The 19,136-nt window shown below is 38.4% G+C and overlaps 1 protein-coding gene across 2 annotated transcripts in view; it reads left to right on the forward strand.

Moving 5' to 3' along the window:
• Positions 1-19,136, forward strand: part of DSCAM (DS cell adhesion molecule) — a 639,055-nt gene that overhangs the window by 411,198 nt on the left and 208,721 nt on the right. For both annotated transcript variants that reach the window (XM_019745768.3, XM_019745769.3), the window contains exon 9: positions 9,584-9,862. In XM_019745768.3, the coding sequence (XP_019601327.3) occupies positions 9,584-9,862 (279 nt within the window). The remainder of the gene's footprint in view (positions 1-9,583; positions 9,863-19,136) is intronic.

The raw sequence follows: 19,136 nt of genomic DNA on the forward strand, positions 1-19,136 counted from the left end.
TTTTAGTTCAAAGAATCTCTTTAGCTCTACGATTTCTTTAACTTATCCAGGTAATATCTGTGCATCTACTGTTAATGAGATCAAGTAATAATAGGATGTCTCTGCCGACAAGATGTGGGGGTCAGTGGGAGGACCTACAGACAAGTAACTATAAGACACAGCAGGAGGTAGTGTCTTAAGAGAGAAGCAACACGGCACAAACAGAAAATGTTGACTGGCTGGGAGAGCGGAGGACAGACAAATAAGAAAAATACCGATTTCAATACAACACCATCGAAGAAATATGAGTGAGGTGTGTTAGAAGCAGAGAATATAGACATCCAGCCAATTCTAGGGGTGGGGGGGATGGGAAGTCTAGAATCATAAATAGGTTTCCAGAAGAAACTGAGTTGAGTTCCAAAGGGATGTGGAGCCTGAAACGGTGTCCAAAAACAGAAAATAGCTAAAGTGACTTTTCATACTATAAGATGATAGCGGTGAGAATGGGGCTAGGGTCAGGCATAGGAACAGTAATGAGGACAATGTGTAGTCCCTCACGTTCAGAGCCAATATGGCTGAAACAAAGGGCACACATTGCATGTAGACACACTGTGTGGGTCGGCAGTGATAGATATCAGATCTTGTTGCATATGATGCCTCCTGCTTGAACCTGAAGGCAGCAAAGTCATTGAAGCCTTGGGCCATCCTCCCACAGTGTTTGGGGAAATTAATCAGGTTGAGGTTTATAACTGGATTGCAGTGCAGAAAGGTTTAAAAAAAAAAAAAAAAAAAAGGAAGACCAGTTAGAATACAACTGAAAAAGTTTTTAATAAAAGGTGATAGTTGTGTGTTTGGGGGGAAAAGAGCCAGACACAGGAGATATTGAGAAGTGAGGTAGACAAGACGTAGCAACCCACTGGACGTGGTTGAAGATAAAGGGAAATGAACACCTGGGAACACTTGTATTATTCTGTGCTTCGTGCATCTGAGAGCTTTTGGTAGCACTAATAGAAATAGGGAACTGAAGATGACGTTTAGATTAAGGCAGAACATGATACGTTTGGTTTGGAATTTGAGATCTTTCTCGGACATCAAGATGAAGATATCAGCAGACAACTGAACAAGCAGACACGAAGCTTGATAAGGAGTCTTTGGTTAAAAAGGGAGATTAGGGAGTCAAGGGCATCAAGCTACAGCTGGCCTTGTGGGTGTAGACAGGATCTCAGGGAAATGGAGGCAGGAGGCTTGGCCAGGCACCAAGTAACGCTTCCATTAGTGTGTGGACAGGGAGGGCACACAGCAGCCACTTACATTGCTGAACTACTTATTTAAGGATTGTAATCTCTTCCATAACTTGTATGAATTTTTCAAATGAGTAAGCCACCCACCCTCATCCTCTCTCTGCCACGGGATGTATGAACTCTTATAAAACACTTGTCTATGTGATATAAATGCCATTCAGGAAGCAGAGATGGTGACAGCATGTATTATTCCTGAGAACATATTATTGGGCCATTTAATTAACTTAGGAATAATTTCAAATCATATTTACCACGCAAATACTATATAGTTTAGTTCTAATAATTGAGAAAAACCTTAAACCTCATTGGCCATATGGGAACCTTTATTAAATAATTATATATAGGAAAAATAACATGCGTTTAAAAATAATACCACCATCAACAAAGTGAAAAGACAACCTACAGAATGGGAAAAAATATTTGCAAGCCATATATCCAATAGAGGGTTAATATCCAAACTATATAAACAACTCATTCAACTCAATAGCAAAATAAATAAATTATTCAATTTAAAAATGGGCAAAGGATCTGAACAGACATTTTTCCAAAGAAGATAAATAAATGACTAACAGGTACATGAAAATAGACTCACTGTCATTAGTCGTTAGAGAAATGCAGATTGAAACTGTAATGAGATATCTCCTCATCCCTGTTAGAATGGTCAGCATCAAAAAGATAAGAGATAAGGAATGTTGGCGAGGATGTGGAGAGAAGGGGACCCTTGTGCACCGCTGGTGGGATTGCAGATTGGTGCAGCCACTATGGAAAACAGTATGGAGGTTCCTCAAGAAATTAAAAATAGAGCTACCTTATGATCCAGCAATTACACTTCTGGGAATATATCCAAAGGAAATTAAAATACTCAACAAGATATCTGTAGTCCTGTTTTCATCGCAGCATTATTCATAATAGCCAAGATACGGAAACAACCTAAGTGTCCATGGATGGATGATGGATAAAGAAAATGTGATATTTATATTTATATACATACACACATACAGAGGGTCCCAAAAAAATGTATACACATTTTAAGAAAAGAAAAAGACTGTTATTAAAATTATAATACTTAATATATACTGGTAACAAAAGATAACTACTAGTCATGTGTATACATTTTTTGGCACCCCCAGTATACATACAAACATATATGCACACACATCCATCCATGCACACACAATATGGTACTATTCAGCCATAAAAAATGAGGAAATCTTACCGTTTGTGACAACATGGAAGGATAAGTGAGATATATCCGACAGAGAAAGACAAATACTGTATGATCTCACTTATATGCGATATCTAGAAAACATCAAATGCATAGAAAAAGAGATCAAAGTTGTGGTTGCCCGAGGCAAGGAAAAGGGGGAGGAGGAATTGGAGGCAGGGGGTCAAAAGGCACCAACTTCTGGTTATCAAATAAGTGAGTACTAGAGACGTAATGCCCAACATGGTGACCACAGGTAACACTGCTGTTTGATACACAGGAAAGCTGTTAAGAGAGTCAGTCCCAGGAGTTCTCCTCACAAGGAGAAAATTTTCATTTTATGTATTTATTTTTTTATTGTACTATATGAGATGATGGCTGCTAACTAAGCCTATTGTGGTCTTCACATCATCATACATGTCAATCAAACCATCATGCCGTACGCCTTAAAGTTATACAGTGATGGACATCAGTTATTTCCCAATAAAACTGGAAAGAAATTAAATCTTGAAAAACCGAAAAAAAAAAAAAAAAAAGTCCTTCCAGCCCATTGGAAGAACTTCAGTGTAATCTGGAGAAAGGTGAATCCCTGCCGTATGTGCAGCAGGCAATGTTCTGATATTACCCGCCATGTGTGGGTAATGTGGGCTCAGACATGCAGACACTGCAGGTTGTCGGTGCTCGTCTCCAGTGAGGATTATGAAATTTGTTCTATATGAATTTGGTTTCCCATGTGGTTTTCTTTTGTTTTTAATTATAAACAGTCCTTTAAGTTGTGGTACTTTCCTTGAACCTAGGAGTTTCAGAAATGAGAGCAAATATGGATGAGTTGGTCCTGCTGTTGTTTTCTGTTCCTAAGAGAAAATGTTTCTTCATGAGTTAGAATTTGGCCCAAACTGAGTCATCTCTGAAACTCCAGTGTACTGTTTTTTGTTTGTTTGTTTTTTTCTTATGATGCCTGTCTTAAAAGATCACTAAGCCAAACAGGAATTCTTGTTTGAACAAGCCTTAAATAATTCATTTTATTTGGAAATTTGGAAATTTCTCTAAATGTATGCGACTCGCTCTCTTAACTCAGCCATGGAATTTAAATGTGGTCTTTCCAGTCTAGGTCAAGAGAAACATATATATGGGTTAAACATGTTTTATTTTTTGATTTCATACACAATTTGGGCTGTGACAAACATGCCCAAGCCACAACTCCCTAAGGGAACCTTAGAGAGACACCCTGCAAGTCGTCCCCACCATGTCACAGGGACCATGCCTACTCCTTCCTTGCCCTTCCCACCCCTCAGCAGCCAGAGAACACCCTCTGGATCACTCCTGCCTGCTTCCCATGTCAGTGTTTGGGTGTCAGTTAATATCAGTTCATATGGAACCCCAAGGGGAACTTAGAGCAAGGGATTGAGAGGGCTTCCAAAGGAGCTCGCATTGGTGTGGATACGAGTAGCCATGGCTTCAGTCAGCACCTGCAGGCTCCCACAATGCCCTCTTACCCTACATCATGCCCTCCTGAATCTCACCCTCATGCCTTTCCCTCCTCCGGCAGACAGGACCAGCGGCCTCCTTCATGTTGAGCAGCTATGGCTGCTGCTGGCCTGGAAGTCACCCTGCTCAGTGCAACAAGCTCACGTAGCAATTCAGGCCATAGCTGAATAAGCAAGGACAGGCCTTGACTTTATCTCCCCAATTTGCCCTACCAGTAGGGGGAGAGATGGTTCATTGGGACCACTAGTTACAAGTGCTGGGCCCGTAGACTATAATCAGACCACGAAATGGAGCCCTATCAGCTCATCCTTATTATGTCCTGGATGCATCGCCCTTTCTACTCATAATTTCAGGATTGTCTAACTTTGCGAGTATAGACACAATTTCATCATTACCTCTAAAAGATGTTTTTAAAAACTATTACGCGATTAAGATATATAAGACACTACTCACTCAACTAGTAGTTGTGAGAAATAAAAAAGATAAACTCGATACATCTTCTGCATCTTATGTCACTCTATTTAAAGAAACAGACATTCCAAAGATCACTAGACTCACATGACTCATCCTGTGATATGTCCCATCGGAGAATCTTCAACCACAGGCTCTGGAGTGCATAGAGGAAGACTTAAATTGTGTTCTGTCAACAGAGTAGAGAACTATATCACATAGGGTCAGGGAGTTACAATTTGGGGGTCTAAAGTATGTTGTAAAGTAACAGAATGGGATAACTAGCCAGTCTGATGGGCGGAGAGACCCCTGTGTGATGTGTCTCATGCACAAATCACACATGTTCATGAGCCTCACGGTTTTAGAGTCACAGCTTGCATCTCAATGGACATCACAGAGCTTTAAGCTTATGCTCGTCCTGGGCATGTCCAGTGGGCATACGGACACCTAAGATGGCTGTGTCATTAGGACCAACTTTCAGAAATCGACCATGGGATTTGCATTTCCGTACGGGCAGGATTAGCAGATGCAATTTTTGGAGGCTCCATGAAGCAGGTAAGATGTAAAAAAAAAAAAAAAAAAAAAGAGAGAACTTCTTAAAGAATGAGAAGAAAGAGCTTGTGAGAAAGAATGGAGCAAGGGAGTTGGATGAGAAAAAGATCTGAGAAGATGAAAGTCCCCATTGCTGTAAGTCAGAAGACTTGGGCTTGAGGCAGGCAGGCACTTTGAGCAGAAAGAAATTAAGAGCTGTCAGCCTGAGAATTGTGTGGTGGCCATGGGGTTAAATTACCATTAGAAAAGAGATGATAAGATATGGAGCTGAGGAAATAAATGATACGTGGCAATGAAAGGAGAGCCTCCGTATGTCTCAATATCCACGTAAAAATTTGATTTTTTCTCAGTGAAGGATGCGCCTTGGGACATAAAACAAAGTTACAAAGAGGAAAGCTAGAACAATGCTGATTGAGCAACCGCTATGTACCCCTTTGGCTCTATACTGCTGTGTTACAGAAAGCCCTTCCCCAACATTCTCATGAATTGTCTTTTATTATCACCATTTTATTCACAAAGAAATAAAATCATGGAGTTAAAGAAACTGGGTAAAGAAAATGCTGCTCATTACCCAAGATTGACTGACACCCAACCCATATTTCTTTCAATATGTCATATTCCTCTTTGGGGGAAAATTTTTAAAATGTGTTTTTTTTCTCCTACAAAGAATATACAATTAATTTTTGAGGGACAAGGCACAGAAAGATGTTTGCCTGACTTAACGTTCTTGTTAAGGGTTTAGAAAGAATATGAGTCTAAATTTACATTTGGCAGCATTCAATGCTTCTGAACTGCCTCGGAGAAAGGAACTTCATGGGGAATGAAGTAAACAGACCTGGTAATAAGTGACATTTAGCAGATATTTATGTGCTTTGGGATAAGACGGTTATGTCGAAACTTGTTGCAGGCCCCATTCAGAATTTCTGCTCCTGTACAAGCTTCCACTGTCAACCAAATTCAGAGAATTTACCTTAAAAGGTGGTAGAATGAACCAGAAGTAAGCATTGTGTCTCCAACAAGAGATTTGGCTTTACCAAAATCACTACAGGAGTTCTTTGAATCACTTGCTTTACTGTTTGCCTCCAATTTTATATCTTATGAATGAAAATAAAAGATTTGGGACATTTTAAAAATTTTTAGCATGTTATACAGCAGGCTTGTGATTGTGAAGCAAAGGAGATGGCATGTAGTGAGGAGAGAATTGATGTGATAGACAAGTAGGTCTTTTGATTTAATTTGCATTTTAAAAAGTGCATCTTCGTAATGTGAGCAAAACAAGCAAGAAACCTGATTTTGACATTATTCTGAGAAAATGACTTTTCCCTCTAAATTTCTCCTTTCATCATGAAAATTTTTTATTTATTTATTTTATTAAATTTATTGGGGTGACAATTGTTAGTAAAATTTTTTATTTTAATTATTTGGGTAGGGTATTTTGGTTTTGTTTTTTTGTAAATACGTTTCAAAACATTTTAGCTATATCTTTTTTCCATTTAATACGGTAACTATAACTTAGGATTCAGAGTGTTAACTAAGTACTATGATTCTGTATGAATTGTAAAATAGCTGACTATTAAGGGTCCCGGCACAGATTAGTCCCCGACTGCTGTGTGTGTTGCGTTCCTATGTCTACGCGTCATAGTTTGTGCCTAGTTTCTCATTCCCCTTAGTTTGCCGACTGTGGCTTCTCACTGAGCCCTTATCAGTAGGCCTGTCTTCGCAGTATCTGGTTACGACCAAGAAATGAGATAACTAGGAGTGTGGTAACAGTTTAAAATATGTGCAAAACATGGGATTTTTCTTTAAATGACATGCATGGGGCACCCTTCATTTTCAGCAATGTGGCTTTATGGCTAAAGTTTCTGAAATTTACTTCTATAGCTGTAAATATATTCCTTAGAATTCTATAACCCAATGAATTACGGATATTTTGAAATTATGGAAAGCTTGGGTTTTGCTTTTGTTTTCTTTTTTTCAACTGTGATTTCTTTGTAGCTACTTCTTGCCTCTGTTCTTGAAAAATAGTATGCATGTACCTGTTCTCTATACTTTCTTCTTCTGTAAGGACACATGCTTATATTTAATAATTATTGACAGCCTATACCCTACATATTGTTTTCTTATTAAATAGGTAAAAAATATGCTATGTGTTATCTAGCTTTCTTGATTTGGGAAATAGAAAGTAAGTCTTTATATATTTCTCCTCCTTATTATAACTGATAAGAGACATGGAGTTCTTTCCCTTGGCCGGTAATCTTTCATCTTAACTGTTTTTTTTGGTTTTGGGGCCTTTTTGCTCATCTTAAAGACTTAGGAAATAGAGCCAGTGCTAAGGAACCAATTCTGGTCCGTGTGAAAATTTGTGAACACCTGTGCTAACACATTCACTTTTCACAGCAGCACTTCTTGTTTTACAATTAAGGAAACTGAGGCACAAAGGGACTCGATGACGTTAGTTAGTCGCACAGCTGGACTTAAACCCAGGTCGCCTGGCTCCAAAGTTTTCATCTTCAAACGTCTAAGTTTTGCTTTGTCTTGTGCACCTGAAACTAATAAAAAAAAAATATATGACCTGCAATTCAGATAACCAGCATCAAACCAACAGTGGGTGCGAGGTCGTCTGAGTAGACGTCTGACAACCAGGTTTCTGTGTGTGAGAAGCCAAAGAAGCGGAAATGTAGCTATTTTTAATTAAAAATGGAAGTTATTAAGTTAATAATACATGTATAGTAAACATTTAGGCCATGTGGGACCGGATTTCGAGCACCTTTGTGCTTAAGACAGAGCTGTCCCATCTGATGTCAACAGAGTGCAATCCGAGCATCCTCCCACTGGTCTTCCTGCCAGCGCCAGGCAGAACCTCATCTTGAGATCTTCTCTTAGCATCGGACCCACTCACTGCAGACCCAAAGCTCCAGCTTTACATTGAGAATCCACAGCAGTTTCCACATTGAATGCACTTGTCAGGATCTTATACTATTTGTGTTTGTTTATTTCTCTGGTAAGACCTCACTTGAGCCATCTGCTTACTTACTAGTCCTGCTCTGACTGTACTTGCTATTCTGAGTTCTAATTCCCAACTACTTGTGCAAGCATATAGTAGCAATAATAATGACAATAATGATAATAATAATAATAGAAGAGCCACGGCTGTGATCTCTTGATACCCACTGCCTGTGACCACCCATGAAAGCTCTGCTGTGCACAGATGCTGTATTAAGTTCATCGTTGTATGCCCAGCACACACAGTGTTGTCAAGCACAGGCCAGGTGCTCAATAAGCACTTTTTGAGTGAATGAATGATTGAATGGTTTCTATTCATATGTTTCACAGCTGGATCCCTGATGTGTCCTCCGAGTTGTTAATTGCAATGAATCTACAATTGATTTAATGAACAAATTCTGCAGACATTTTACTATTTAATAACTTCATTCTATAGAATCATCTAGTATAATAACTAGTTTATATTGGATTATTTGCATGCTTAATAAAATTATTTTGCAACCTTGGTTATTTTCAAGTCCCTGTCAAAAAAAAAAAAAAAAAAAGACAAGATCTGAGCCCTCATTCTACAGTGAACTAGTTCCATGATGAAGGGCAAAGCAACATTTTTGAGTTTCAATTTCCCCGTCTATGAAGTGAGGAGACCCTATAAGGCTGATAGGGAACGTATTGAAAATCTGCCCATAATCACATAAGTAATGGTAACCGAGGAAGGAGTCACACTTGGCTGTCTGGCTCCATTTAAACTATTTTCTGATGCTGAAAGCCTATGAGGCCAGCTAGGCAGTTACTGAGGAAGAGTGGTCCTGAGGCGAGAAAGAGCAATAGTACTTTCTCGGGGAAATTTAATCAGGAAAGAACCTTCCAGACTGAGCTTGGCTGTGTCCACAGCTGGCCAGGCTGAAGGCTATAACCTCATCCTCATTTGCAGCTCATCCCAACAACTCAGAAACTGGCCGTGAGTCATTTCATAGTTTGAGGTCATGCACGTGGAATATATAAAATTGAGGGGTTCAGAGTAAAGATGTGATCATCCTAACATAAAATACCTATTTTTAATTAACATTTGCTATTAGTTGTACATTAGATATAAGAAAAAAAGTTTAACAAAAAAATTGGAATCTCTGCTTCCTAACAGGTTTAGGTATGCGTATCAGGAAGGCAGGAAATAAATGGATGGAGGGCCAGCAATCATGATGATGATAATAGCAAAGCAGGAAGAAAATCTCCTCATTTTATAAAGCTTCTAAGGGAAAAGCAAACCCAAATCCTTCTTTTACAGAATTTATACCAAAGAGCACAGAGTCTGAAATGTTTTCATTCCAAAATGATTGATTTTTTTAAAAAGTTTATAGAAATAAATTGCATTAAGCATATTTGCTGCAGTACACATCAAGCCATGCTTTTCATTTAGAATGATGAGAAAAATCAAATAATAGGAGAGCACAGTTTCAAATCTTCTACTGGTTCATCCATTTACACACTAGAGCAGTGACTGTATGACTCTTTCAATGTCATGCAAAAGGTTAAAGGAAAAAAGAATGTGGACTATGTATACGGCTCATTATCATCTTTCCTCTAATACGTGTTTTTTCTCTTCTTTCAGTCCCACCTTTCATCCAACCTTTTGAGTTTCCAAGGTTCTCCATTGGACAGCGGGTTTTCATCCCGTGTGTTGTGGTCTCAGGGGACTTACCCATCACGATCACCTGGCAGAAGGATGGCCGACCAATCCCAGCGAGCCTTGGGGTGACCATTGACAACATTGACTTCACCAGCTCCTTAAGGATTTCCAACCTTTCTCTGATGCACAATGGGAACTACACCTGCATAGCCCGGAACGAGGCGGCCGCCGTGGAGCACCAAAGCCAGCTGATCGTGAGAGGTGAGTGAGAGATGCAGGACACATCAGAGCTACGCAGCCTGATTAGGGTGTCTGCTTGAAATGTTATGGAAATAACTAGAATTCATAACATTTCCTGTCATCCCATTAAAAAACAAACAAAAAACTCAACTATAGAAACCAGCTATGAACTCCCCTAAACTCCAAACCAGGTTTCCTTCACCTAGAATACAAAGTTTCAAAAAATTAGCAGCAAAGAAATGTACCAGAAAAGACATGGGAGCCATAGGATTTCATTCATCAAATAGGGCTTTCCTAGATTAACCCATTAATTTTGACAACCAAAGTCCACGAGACCCCTGCCGTGTTGTATTTATTTTATGTAGCACTTTTTAATAATGTTGGCATTTAGATTGATGGCTTTTAAAAACATTTGTCAAAGCCATATATTACAGTTTTTCTAAAAGTAAAAAAAGAATGGCTTTCTATATATATATATATATATATATATATATATATATGTATGTGTATATATATATACATACATATATATTTATTTTATTTATATTTATATATAATTATATTTATGTATAATTTATATATATAATATTTATATTTTTATATATTTATATATATTTATATTTATATATAATTTATATATATTATATTTATATATAATATATTTATATATATTTGTTTTAGGTTTAGAAATGTGATTTTCTTGTGCCTCTCTTCTCTTTAGCATTAAATCTTTCATTATTTTGGGAGGCTACTGCGACATTTATTAAACTGAGCAAATCATGGTAATATTTATGAAAACAATTAAAAATAGGGTAATCTAACTTGTAGAAAACATTGGCAGGAGTCTCAGTACATCTAAAATGTAAGCAGCAGCCTTATTTCAAATCTCTAGTCGAGTGACCAAATTCTCATTGAGGTTGATACTCCTCATCTTCAAAGAGAGCAGTTAGTGTTCTGGGAAGTCTGTTGAGCGTGGGTATTCTACGATTTTATGGCTTTCCCAGAGCTACATGTGTTCATACACCAGTACAGCGTTCACCCACATTGCCAGACTAACTCTATAAAGTTAAAGATGTATATTAATGTGATTATGTGAATTTTAAAATCCCCAAACACTGGGCTCTCAGCGTAGTTATCAGGGGAGGATATTTCTGTCATCTTCAGGATAATCACTAGCTCTGAGCCGATTCTTTCCTGAGCAGTAGATTCCAGAGTCTTTCCTCAGTCCTCAAATCTTGCCCCCATGACATCTATTCTTCCTTTCTGGCTGAAAAGCAATGCACTTTCTATCTATTTGCCAACAAGAGAAAGTGAAGCATACAGATTCGTATAAAGAAATCAACTTCGTATTTGTAAAAAAAGTTTTCCCTGAGTAAATGAGTATGAAAATATATGTTCGGTTAGATGCAAACTAAAGATACAAATGAAATTTTTTCTCATTCTACCTTGTACTTTTGAGTATAAGAAAGGGATACATGAATTTTTTCCCCCCATTTTTTGAAGATAAGTGTATACGGGAACCAACATGGTGGTATCTGCTTCCTGAGTGTTTTCTCATAAGAAGAATTGACTCTTACTATGTCCTTTTTGAAGGGCAAGCAGTACATCAGCCTGTCCCCTCTATATCTGCTCTGTAACATCCAGGTCAGAGAACAGAGCTGCTAGATAAAAATGTCCACAAGTGTTCTTTGTATCACTTTCCCTTGCAGAAAAGTTAACCAGACTTTTGACCAAGGCAAAGATCATATGAACTGAAATGGAACCGAGCCATTCAGAATACTATAGTTGATCATAATTTGTTTAATGGCTCCATGTGGTTGTTCTTCGAATGTGTTAAATAAGCTTCTGTGACATTAACATTAAATCACCAGTTAGGTGATAAAACCCTGAGAAAGGAAATGTGCTTCGTGAGCAGGTCAGTGACTGGAGAAGTAGTCGGGGACAAGATGATGTGGGACAGTGGTCATTCTGGACTTCACCATAGAATCTCCTGGGAGATCTAAGGAGACACTGATGGCTACTTCTGGTCCCTGCTAACCCCAATTAAATCAGAATCTTTGGGAGTAGACCCATCTCTCAGATCTCTAGGGTATTTTTGTCTTTAAAAGCAAACAAACAAACAAAAAAACTCACCCATGAGTGGTTCTTTCTTTTTTTTAAATTAAAGTTTATTGGGGTGACAGTAGTTAGTGAAGTTACATAGGTTTCAGTTGCACAGTTCTGTAATACGTCATCTATTAATATGTATCACATTGATCACATTGTGTATTTGCCTTAAGTGTTGTCACACGTTAGAATTATATGAGGAGCTTTAAAAATTCATGTATCCCAATTCTTATATTCGGATTGCAGCCCATACTAGTTAAATAATCACCTTTGGAGGTGAAACACAGGCTTCAGTGATGTGTAAAATCCCCAAGTTGATTCTAATATGCAGCCAAGTTTGAGTCCTAGCACCATGGTTAATTTGAATATACAGCTATTTTAGAAGTCTGGATTTTTTTAATTTTTTTTTTTAATGCACAGAAAGGTCACTGGTGACTTTAACCAGGTCAGTGACATGGCCTGATTTATCTTTTTAATTATCACACTAGCAGCTGTATGATGAATGGACAGAAAGCAAGAATAATAGGTAAGAGGCTATTTCTGAAGTTCAGGCAAGACAAAAATTCCTTGCATGTAGGTGGTAATGGTCAAGGTAATGAGAAGCAGCTGAATATGCCATATGTTTTGGAGGCCAAGCAAACAAAACACGTTTACTAAGTGAATGTTGCAAATGGGAGAGGAATTTATAATGGAAACACATATTTTACCTAATCAGGTAAATGGAATATTCTTGAACTGAAGTGGAGGAGATGCAGGGATTAGCAGTTGTGACAAGGGAAACAATGACGTGGGAGGCACAAGAGGGTCTAGACTCAAGGCATTCCAACATTTAAGGTTCTAGAAGAAGAGGAAGAGTCAGCACAGGAGACGGAGATGGAGCAGCCACGGAAATGGAAAGAAACCTGGGGACTGTGGGGCCTTAAAAGCAAAACAGGAAATAGATCCAGAAAGATAGGTAATAAAGTATGTCAAATCCTGCTGAAAGTACAAAGAGGGAAAACCAAGAATTGGTCATTGGGTTTAGGAAGATGGATATTGTTTGTGACCTTGAAGAGCAGCATAGCTGCCATGAATGCCTGACTAGTGGGGCTTAACAGAAAAGGAAGTGAATGAATGTGTGGGAACTCAACAAAAGACAATTAGGCAGAAAAACAGAGAAGTTAGAGATGGACATGGGCAAGGAAAACTTATATGCTGATGGGAATGAGTCAATAGAGAGGAAAAAAATATGTGACAAGATAAAGAGGAGATGGTTATAGTAACAAAGTCCTTGAATTAGTGAATTGGGGTTGGATTCTTTGCACCAGTGGAATATGTTCAAACTAGTATAGTAATAACCATGGTTGGATGAGGGGGCTCCAGACGTTAGAACCAAAAGAAATGGCTGGAAATTCTATGGAGGCAGATTTGGGATCAAGTAACTTGAAACATAAATTTGAAAATTTATCTAATGGGGTCATCAGAGAGGACTAGGTAATGGATTTATTCTCCTACCATCAATAACTATAAAACTGGACACAAATTTATAAAACAACCATTTTCAGGTAGTGGGACAGGCAGCACAGGACTGTGATTCTTGAGAGAAAGGAAACATATGAGCTGAATTCCAAATTCACCCCAGATATCTGCCTGGAGCAATTTCCAAACTATGGCAGAGGATGCGGAGCCCACACAGACAACTGTGATCTAGCTGGGTGGGAAAAGCAGAGTAGCAATTTAGAAGTACATGTTTCTCCAAAAATAAGACCTAGCTGGACACTCAGCTCTAATGTGTCTTTTGGAGCAACAATTAATACAAGACCCGGTCTTTTTTACTGTAATATAAGACCGGGCCTAATATAATATAATATAATATAATATAATATAATATAATATAATATAATATAATATAATATAATATAATACCGGTCTTGTATTAATTTTTGCTCCAAAAAGATGCATTAGAGCTGATGGTCCAGCTAGGTATTGTTTTCGGGGAAACATGGTATTGAGGCTCTGGATTTTGTCAGGCAGAGCACCAGAGAGTAAAGAGATGTTCCAAACAAGGTTTCTGAAAATCTGTAGAGGGCTTCTGCTGAGTTTTTAGCTGAATATTACACTTCACATGCATATGGTGAGACTCTATGAAATCTAGCAGAGAACAACAGCTAGGAGTAGGTGTGATGAATGAAGATTCCAGAGGTTACTTAGTGCTGAAAAATGTTAGATTTCTGACTAGCTAGAGTAGAGACACATGAGGAATTCAGTGAAAATCTCAGAGAGACCACATGCTAAAAGTAGGGCTAACCTAGCTCTGAAATAAGGGCTACTGTAGTCCCAACCTAAAAAATGCCTAACGAGAGCCTTGACAAGATAAAATTTCTTCACCATTAAATTAAGTGACTCGAAGAATAACATTCAACACTCTTAAAAGCAAAAGAACAAAATCCAGACTCTCAATACCGTAGCATATTCACAGTGTCTTGTACACAATTACTAGATATATGAAGAAGCAGGAAAATGTGAGCCATAAATAAAAGGGAAATAAATTAAAAGAAACAGACTAATGGACACACAGATGTTGGAATTAGCAGGCAAGATTTTAAAGCAGCCATCATAAACATTTTCAAGAATTCAAATGAAAACATGTATGCAATTTGCGAAGGAAAGCATGCAAGAAGAAAAGCACTTTTTTTTAAGTACCGTAAGGAAATTCTAGATCTGAACACAATATCTAAAATGACAAATTCACTGGATCTATTTAATAGAGTATTGGACACTACAGAACAAAGGAATAGTGAACTTGAAAGAGGGCAAGGGAAGGTATCCAAATCTTTTCACAGAAAGAATAAAGACTAAAAAAATGGCAAACAGTGCCTCTGTGAACTTGGGGCAATGTCAACCAGTCCAAAATATACATTGTAAGAGTCTCAGTAGGAAAGGCAGGGAGAATAATTGACCAGAAATTTTCCAAATGTGATGAAAAGTATAAATCTACAGTAAAAACAATCAATGAAACCCAAGAAAAACAAGCACAAAGAAAAATCATGCCATGGCACATCATAATAAAATTGTTCAAAAACTAATGATAAAATATTAAATCTAACAGAGAAATTAGACTCATTAAAGACTGTAGAAACAATTAAGAAAACCTGAGACTACTCTCTAGAAAAAATTTAACCCAGAAGATAATGGACTTTACACAATAATACTTTATTGTGTGATTCATAAAAAAATAAAATATTCAATGATACTATCACAAAGGACAGGGAGAAGGAAAATGGAATTTTGTTGTTGTAAAATTCTTTCTACATTACTCACAAAATGGTATAATATTATCTGAACGTAGATGGTGCTAGTTAAATATGTACATTGTAAACTGTTGAGCAATTATCAAAAATGAAACAAATAGGTATAGCTATTAATTCAATAGAATAGATAAAAGAGAACATTACAATATATTCAGTTAAACATAAAAAAGTTAGGAAAAAAGACAAAGGGTAACAAAAAAGAGATGAAAGAAGTGGAAAAGAAGTACATGGAAAATTTAAACACAATTACAGCACTACTTGCATTAAGTATAAATGGATTAAATATACCAATTAAAAAGCAAAGGTTATTGATCTTAATGAAAAAGCATGATTCAAGTACATGCTGCCACACTTTAAATATAAAAGCATAAGTAATTATGACCTTAGCATCTGGCTGGTAGCAGAGAGCTCCAATTTGATGAATGAATATAGGGAGGACAGAGGTGTTCAGCCCCATTTTCTAAGGTTTGTGAGGGATAAACAGCACCAGTTAAGACATAGAGCCTGTGCCATAGTCACAGTTTGCCTATCTGCTTATTGCTTTGAACCAGTACGTGCTTGATATAGGAAGTGATGGGGAGCTATAAATATCTTTGAACCAATTGCCTTGAGGGAGGAAGACCAGTCTAGTCGCAGTTGATGGGCTGTGGCTCTACTGACAAACTTGCCAAGGGAAGGCCCACTGGCCTGTAAGCCTGACTCCCCAGACCTTTTCCCTGCTTCCCTCCTTTCCTCTCATCTCCCTCTCACCCCTCATCATGGTGTGGACACCTGTCAGCTGCAACCTTGAAACATGATTGAGGGCACATCACATAAAAAGGCCCCGGGGTCATCTAAGTATCAGGAAATTGGAGCAATGCCCTTGGTAATACAGCCAAAAAGGGTAAAAGAACAACATATTTTTGAGGAAATTATAGCATTTGGGGATAAATTTCATGTGAGAGATGCAGTCTATAACTAAGACATTTGAGCTGAGGTGTAGAATAAATGGGTATGATACAAATGGAACTAGGGGGCCCAAATATGACCTTGGGTCATTATAAAGCTTAGCACACTTTTGAAAGCCTGGGTTATTGATTTATACAGACTTAATTTAAAATAAATTAACTGTTATAAAGGAAATAAAAGAAAAAGAAAATGACTCTTAGCTCCTGTGTGTGCTCCATGGCTTACACTGGCAGTGGACCAATGATGTCCCTAATGTCATCCCAGTTGGGTGACCTTGGCACTAATGAAGCCATTTGGAGGGAAAGTACTAGACTTAACGACAGAACCACCTGCCCTTTGATTCCTATTATTGGCTCTGCACCACTGAGAGGCCAGCTGCCAACACAATGATTTCTTTATGTGTAATTTTCTCATACTTCTTTATATCCTAAGATTTATCTGTTGTTTCTGGGTTTTAATGATGAGCTGCCACATTGAGAAACAAATACACTATCTAAAAGGTCTCTGGTTGACATTTATTTGGCAAGGAAAGTAAAAATTTTACAAGGGCACTATCTTGTTGCTATATTTATTGATCTAATCTTTGATATAACCATATTCATATTACCATTTTACTTCATCCATTCAGTTTTCCAACAAATATATATTAAGCATCAATTTTATAACAGATATCCTGAGTGTCCAGGGGACTGTGGTGATCAAAACAGAGAGCTCAAGTCCCTGCCTCACAAAACTCACATTCCAGTAGAAGAGAGAGACAATAACAACAGAATAAAATAAATAATGTCAGGTATCTGACATTAAGTGGAAGCACTTAATCTTACCCACAGCATCATACAAGGTGTCCCAGACTAAGCAGGCTTTGATCTGAGCTAAAAATAATGTCAGGTATCTACATGTACTGTGAGAAATAAAGCTTGGTCAGTGGACTGAGAGTAACAGGCATGAGAATGGTATTTGAGGTAGGATGGACAGGGTGAGCCATTCAGAGATTGTTGGGCAGAGACTTGACTAAAATGAGGGGGTGAGTCACAGAGCCTCCTGTAAGAAGTGAGTCCCATGCAGAGAGACCAACCAAGACCCTATGTCAGAGTGAGTTTTATGTGTTCAAAGGATGGCAAGAGACCCATGTGCTCACTGTTCAGAAGAGAGGAGAGTTTAAGGCAGGGGTGGGTCGTCTATTCTTGGTATGATGGAAGTCATGGGATTTTAGTTTCCAGTATCATCTATTAAATCTTACCTAGACTTTTAGCAACTATCATCTTGACTGAATGCCATCCAGTAGACAATGGCAATACTATTTATTTACATGACCCCCCAGCTGCCAGCACCAAATAGCTTTCAGTTGTTTATCTTAAAAAAAGAAATACTGAATCTTTGTCCCTATTGACAGTTGCTAGGGAATCCTACATCCATTCTTTGAAAAATATAGCTACTTAGAGGTCATGAATTCCAAATATAAAGCTCCAGACTGCACCTAAGGTTGAAAAATACCTGTTCTTTTGCAAACATACCCCACCTCCACTGGAAAAGTCTCTCTGTTAGAAAACTGATACATCAGCAAGTATGCTCACTGTACCATACCAACTAAAGTGTTGCACAAATAAAAGGAAAATGGAATATAATTTTAAAAAGAGGAAACCTGCAACTTTGTGGAATTATACACCCAGACAACACAGAGTATTCAGTCTTTGGGTCCTCTCATAAATTTTGGTCCAAATTGTGGCAGTCCTGAAGGCTCTGCCTCCTTCTGGCTACAGATCTGTATCTCCTTGGACAGAATGCTCCTATACTGCTTTGCTGTCTTCCCTCAGGTGGTGCCTCGCAGCCTTCCTCCTCAAGGACCTGAAGTGCTGAGGCCACTCTGATCCAAGTCATTAACTGAGCCATGATACTTTGGACAATGTCTATTTCCCTATCCTGTAAACTAAAATAATAATATCAATTTATTCATTTATCCTTTCAACAAGTATTTGCAGAGAGCTGTCTATGTCCCAACACTGTGCTCCGTGCTGGGGACATAATGATCTGTGAGAGAGGAGTGGTTCTTCTTCTCACAGGTTGTACAGCCTGATCTGGGAGACAAACAATTAAACCAGCAACAGGAAACAAGCGTGATAAAGGCTATGCAGGGTTCTGTGAAAGCACTTAATCTCACCCATAGCATCATACAAGGTGTCCCAGCCTAAGTGGGCTTTGATCTGAGATTATAATGATGATAATAGTAATAATAGTAGTAATAAATGATAATGCATTAAACGAAGAACTGCAGAAGCATGTGTGAAGACAGAGCAGCAAGAGTGATCATGGGTACTAGAAGAATACAGAGGACCTCAGAACGGCTGCAGCAAAGCCTGGGCGAGGAAAATATCCAGAGAAGAAGCTGTTGACCAAGGACCCAAGTCATAAAGAACCTTCAAAGTATTGTCAGAGTCTGGATTGTATCAATGAACGGTGAGGATGTACTGATGATTTTAAGCAGGGAAATCACAGTCATCCATTGTGGTCTTAGAAGGATCCTTCCGACCACTGTGTGCAGAATGGATTCGAGTGGAGCAGCAGGTGGCAGGTAGACCACTTAGGAGGCTGTTTCCGAAGCCCATATAAGAGCCAATATTGGCCTTGTCTCAGGCTGAGTTCTTCTGAAAGCAGAGTGTGAGGTACAGAACTGGCTGCCAATCGCTTATTCGAGATGTACCTGGATCCCAGAGTGAGAGAGTAGGGGAAAATGAGATCAGAAAGGGAGGAAAAATAAATAAAAATTGTTTGAAAAAGCCAGTTGCTGTGTGGGCCACTGGGGCTCACTTGTTCTGTGTGGGAACCCTCTGATGCATCACACAGAACAGTGGTTCTAGAAGTCTTGTCCCTGAACCAGCAGCCTCAGCGTCACCGGGAGCTTGTTAGAATGGCAGAATCTTAGATCCCACCTCCAATTTACTGAGTCAGAATTT

Source organism: Rhinolophus sinicus, chromosome 17 (genome assembly GCF_057876585.1).
Source record: "Rhinolophus sinicus isolate RSI-liver-muscle chromosome 17, RSI-T2T, whole genome shotgun sequence".
NCBI lineage: Eukaryota > Metazoa > Chordata > Mammalia > Chiroptera > Rhinolophidae > Rhinolophus > Rhinolophus sinicus.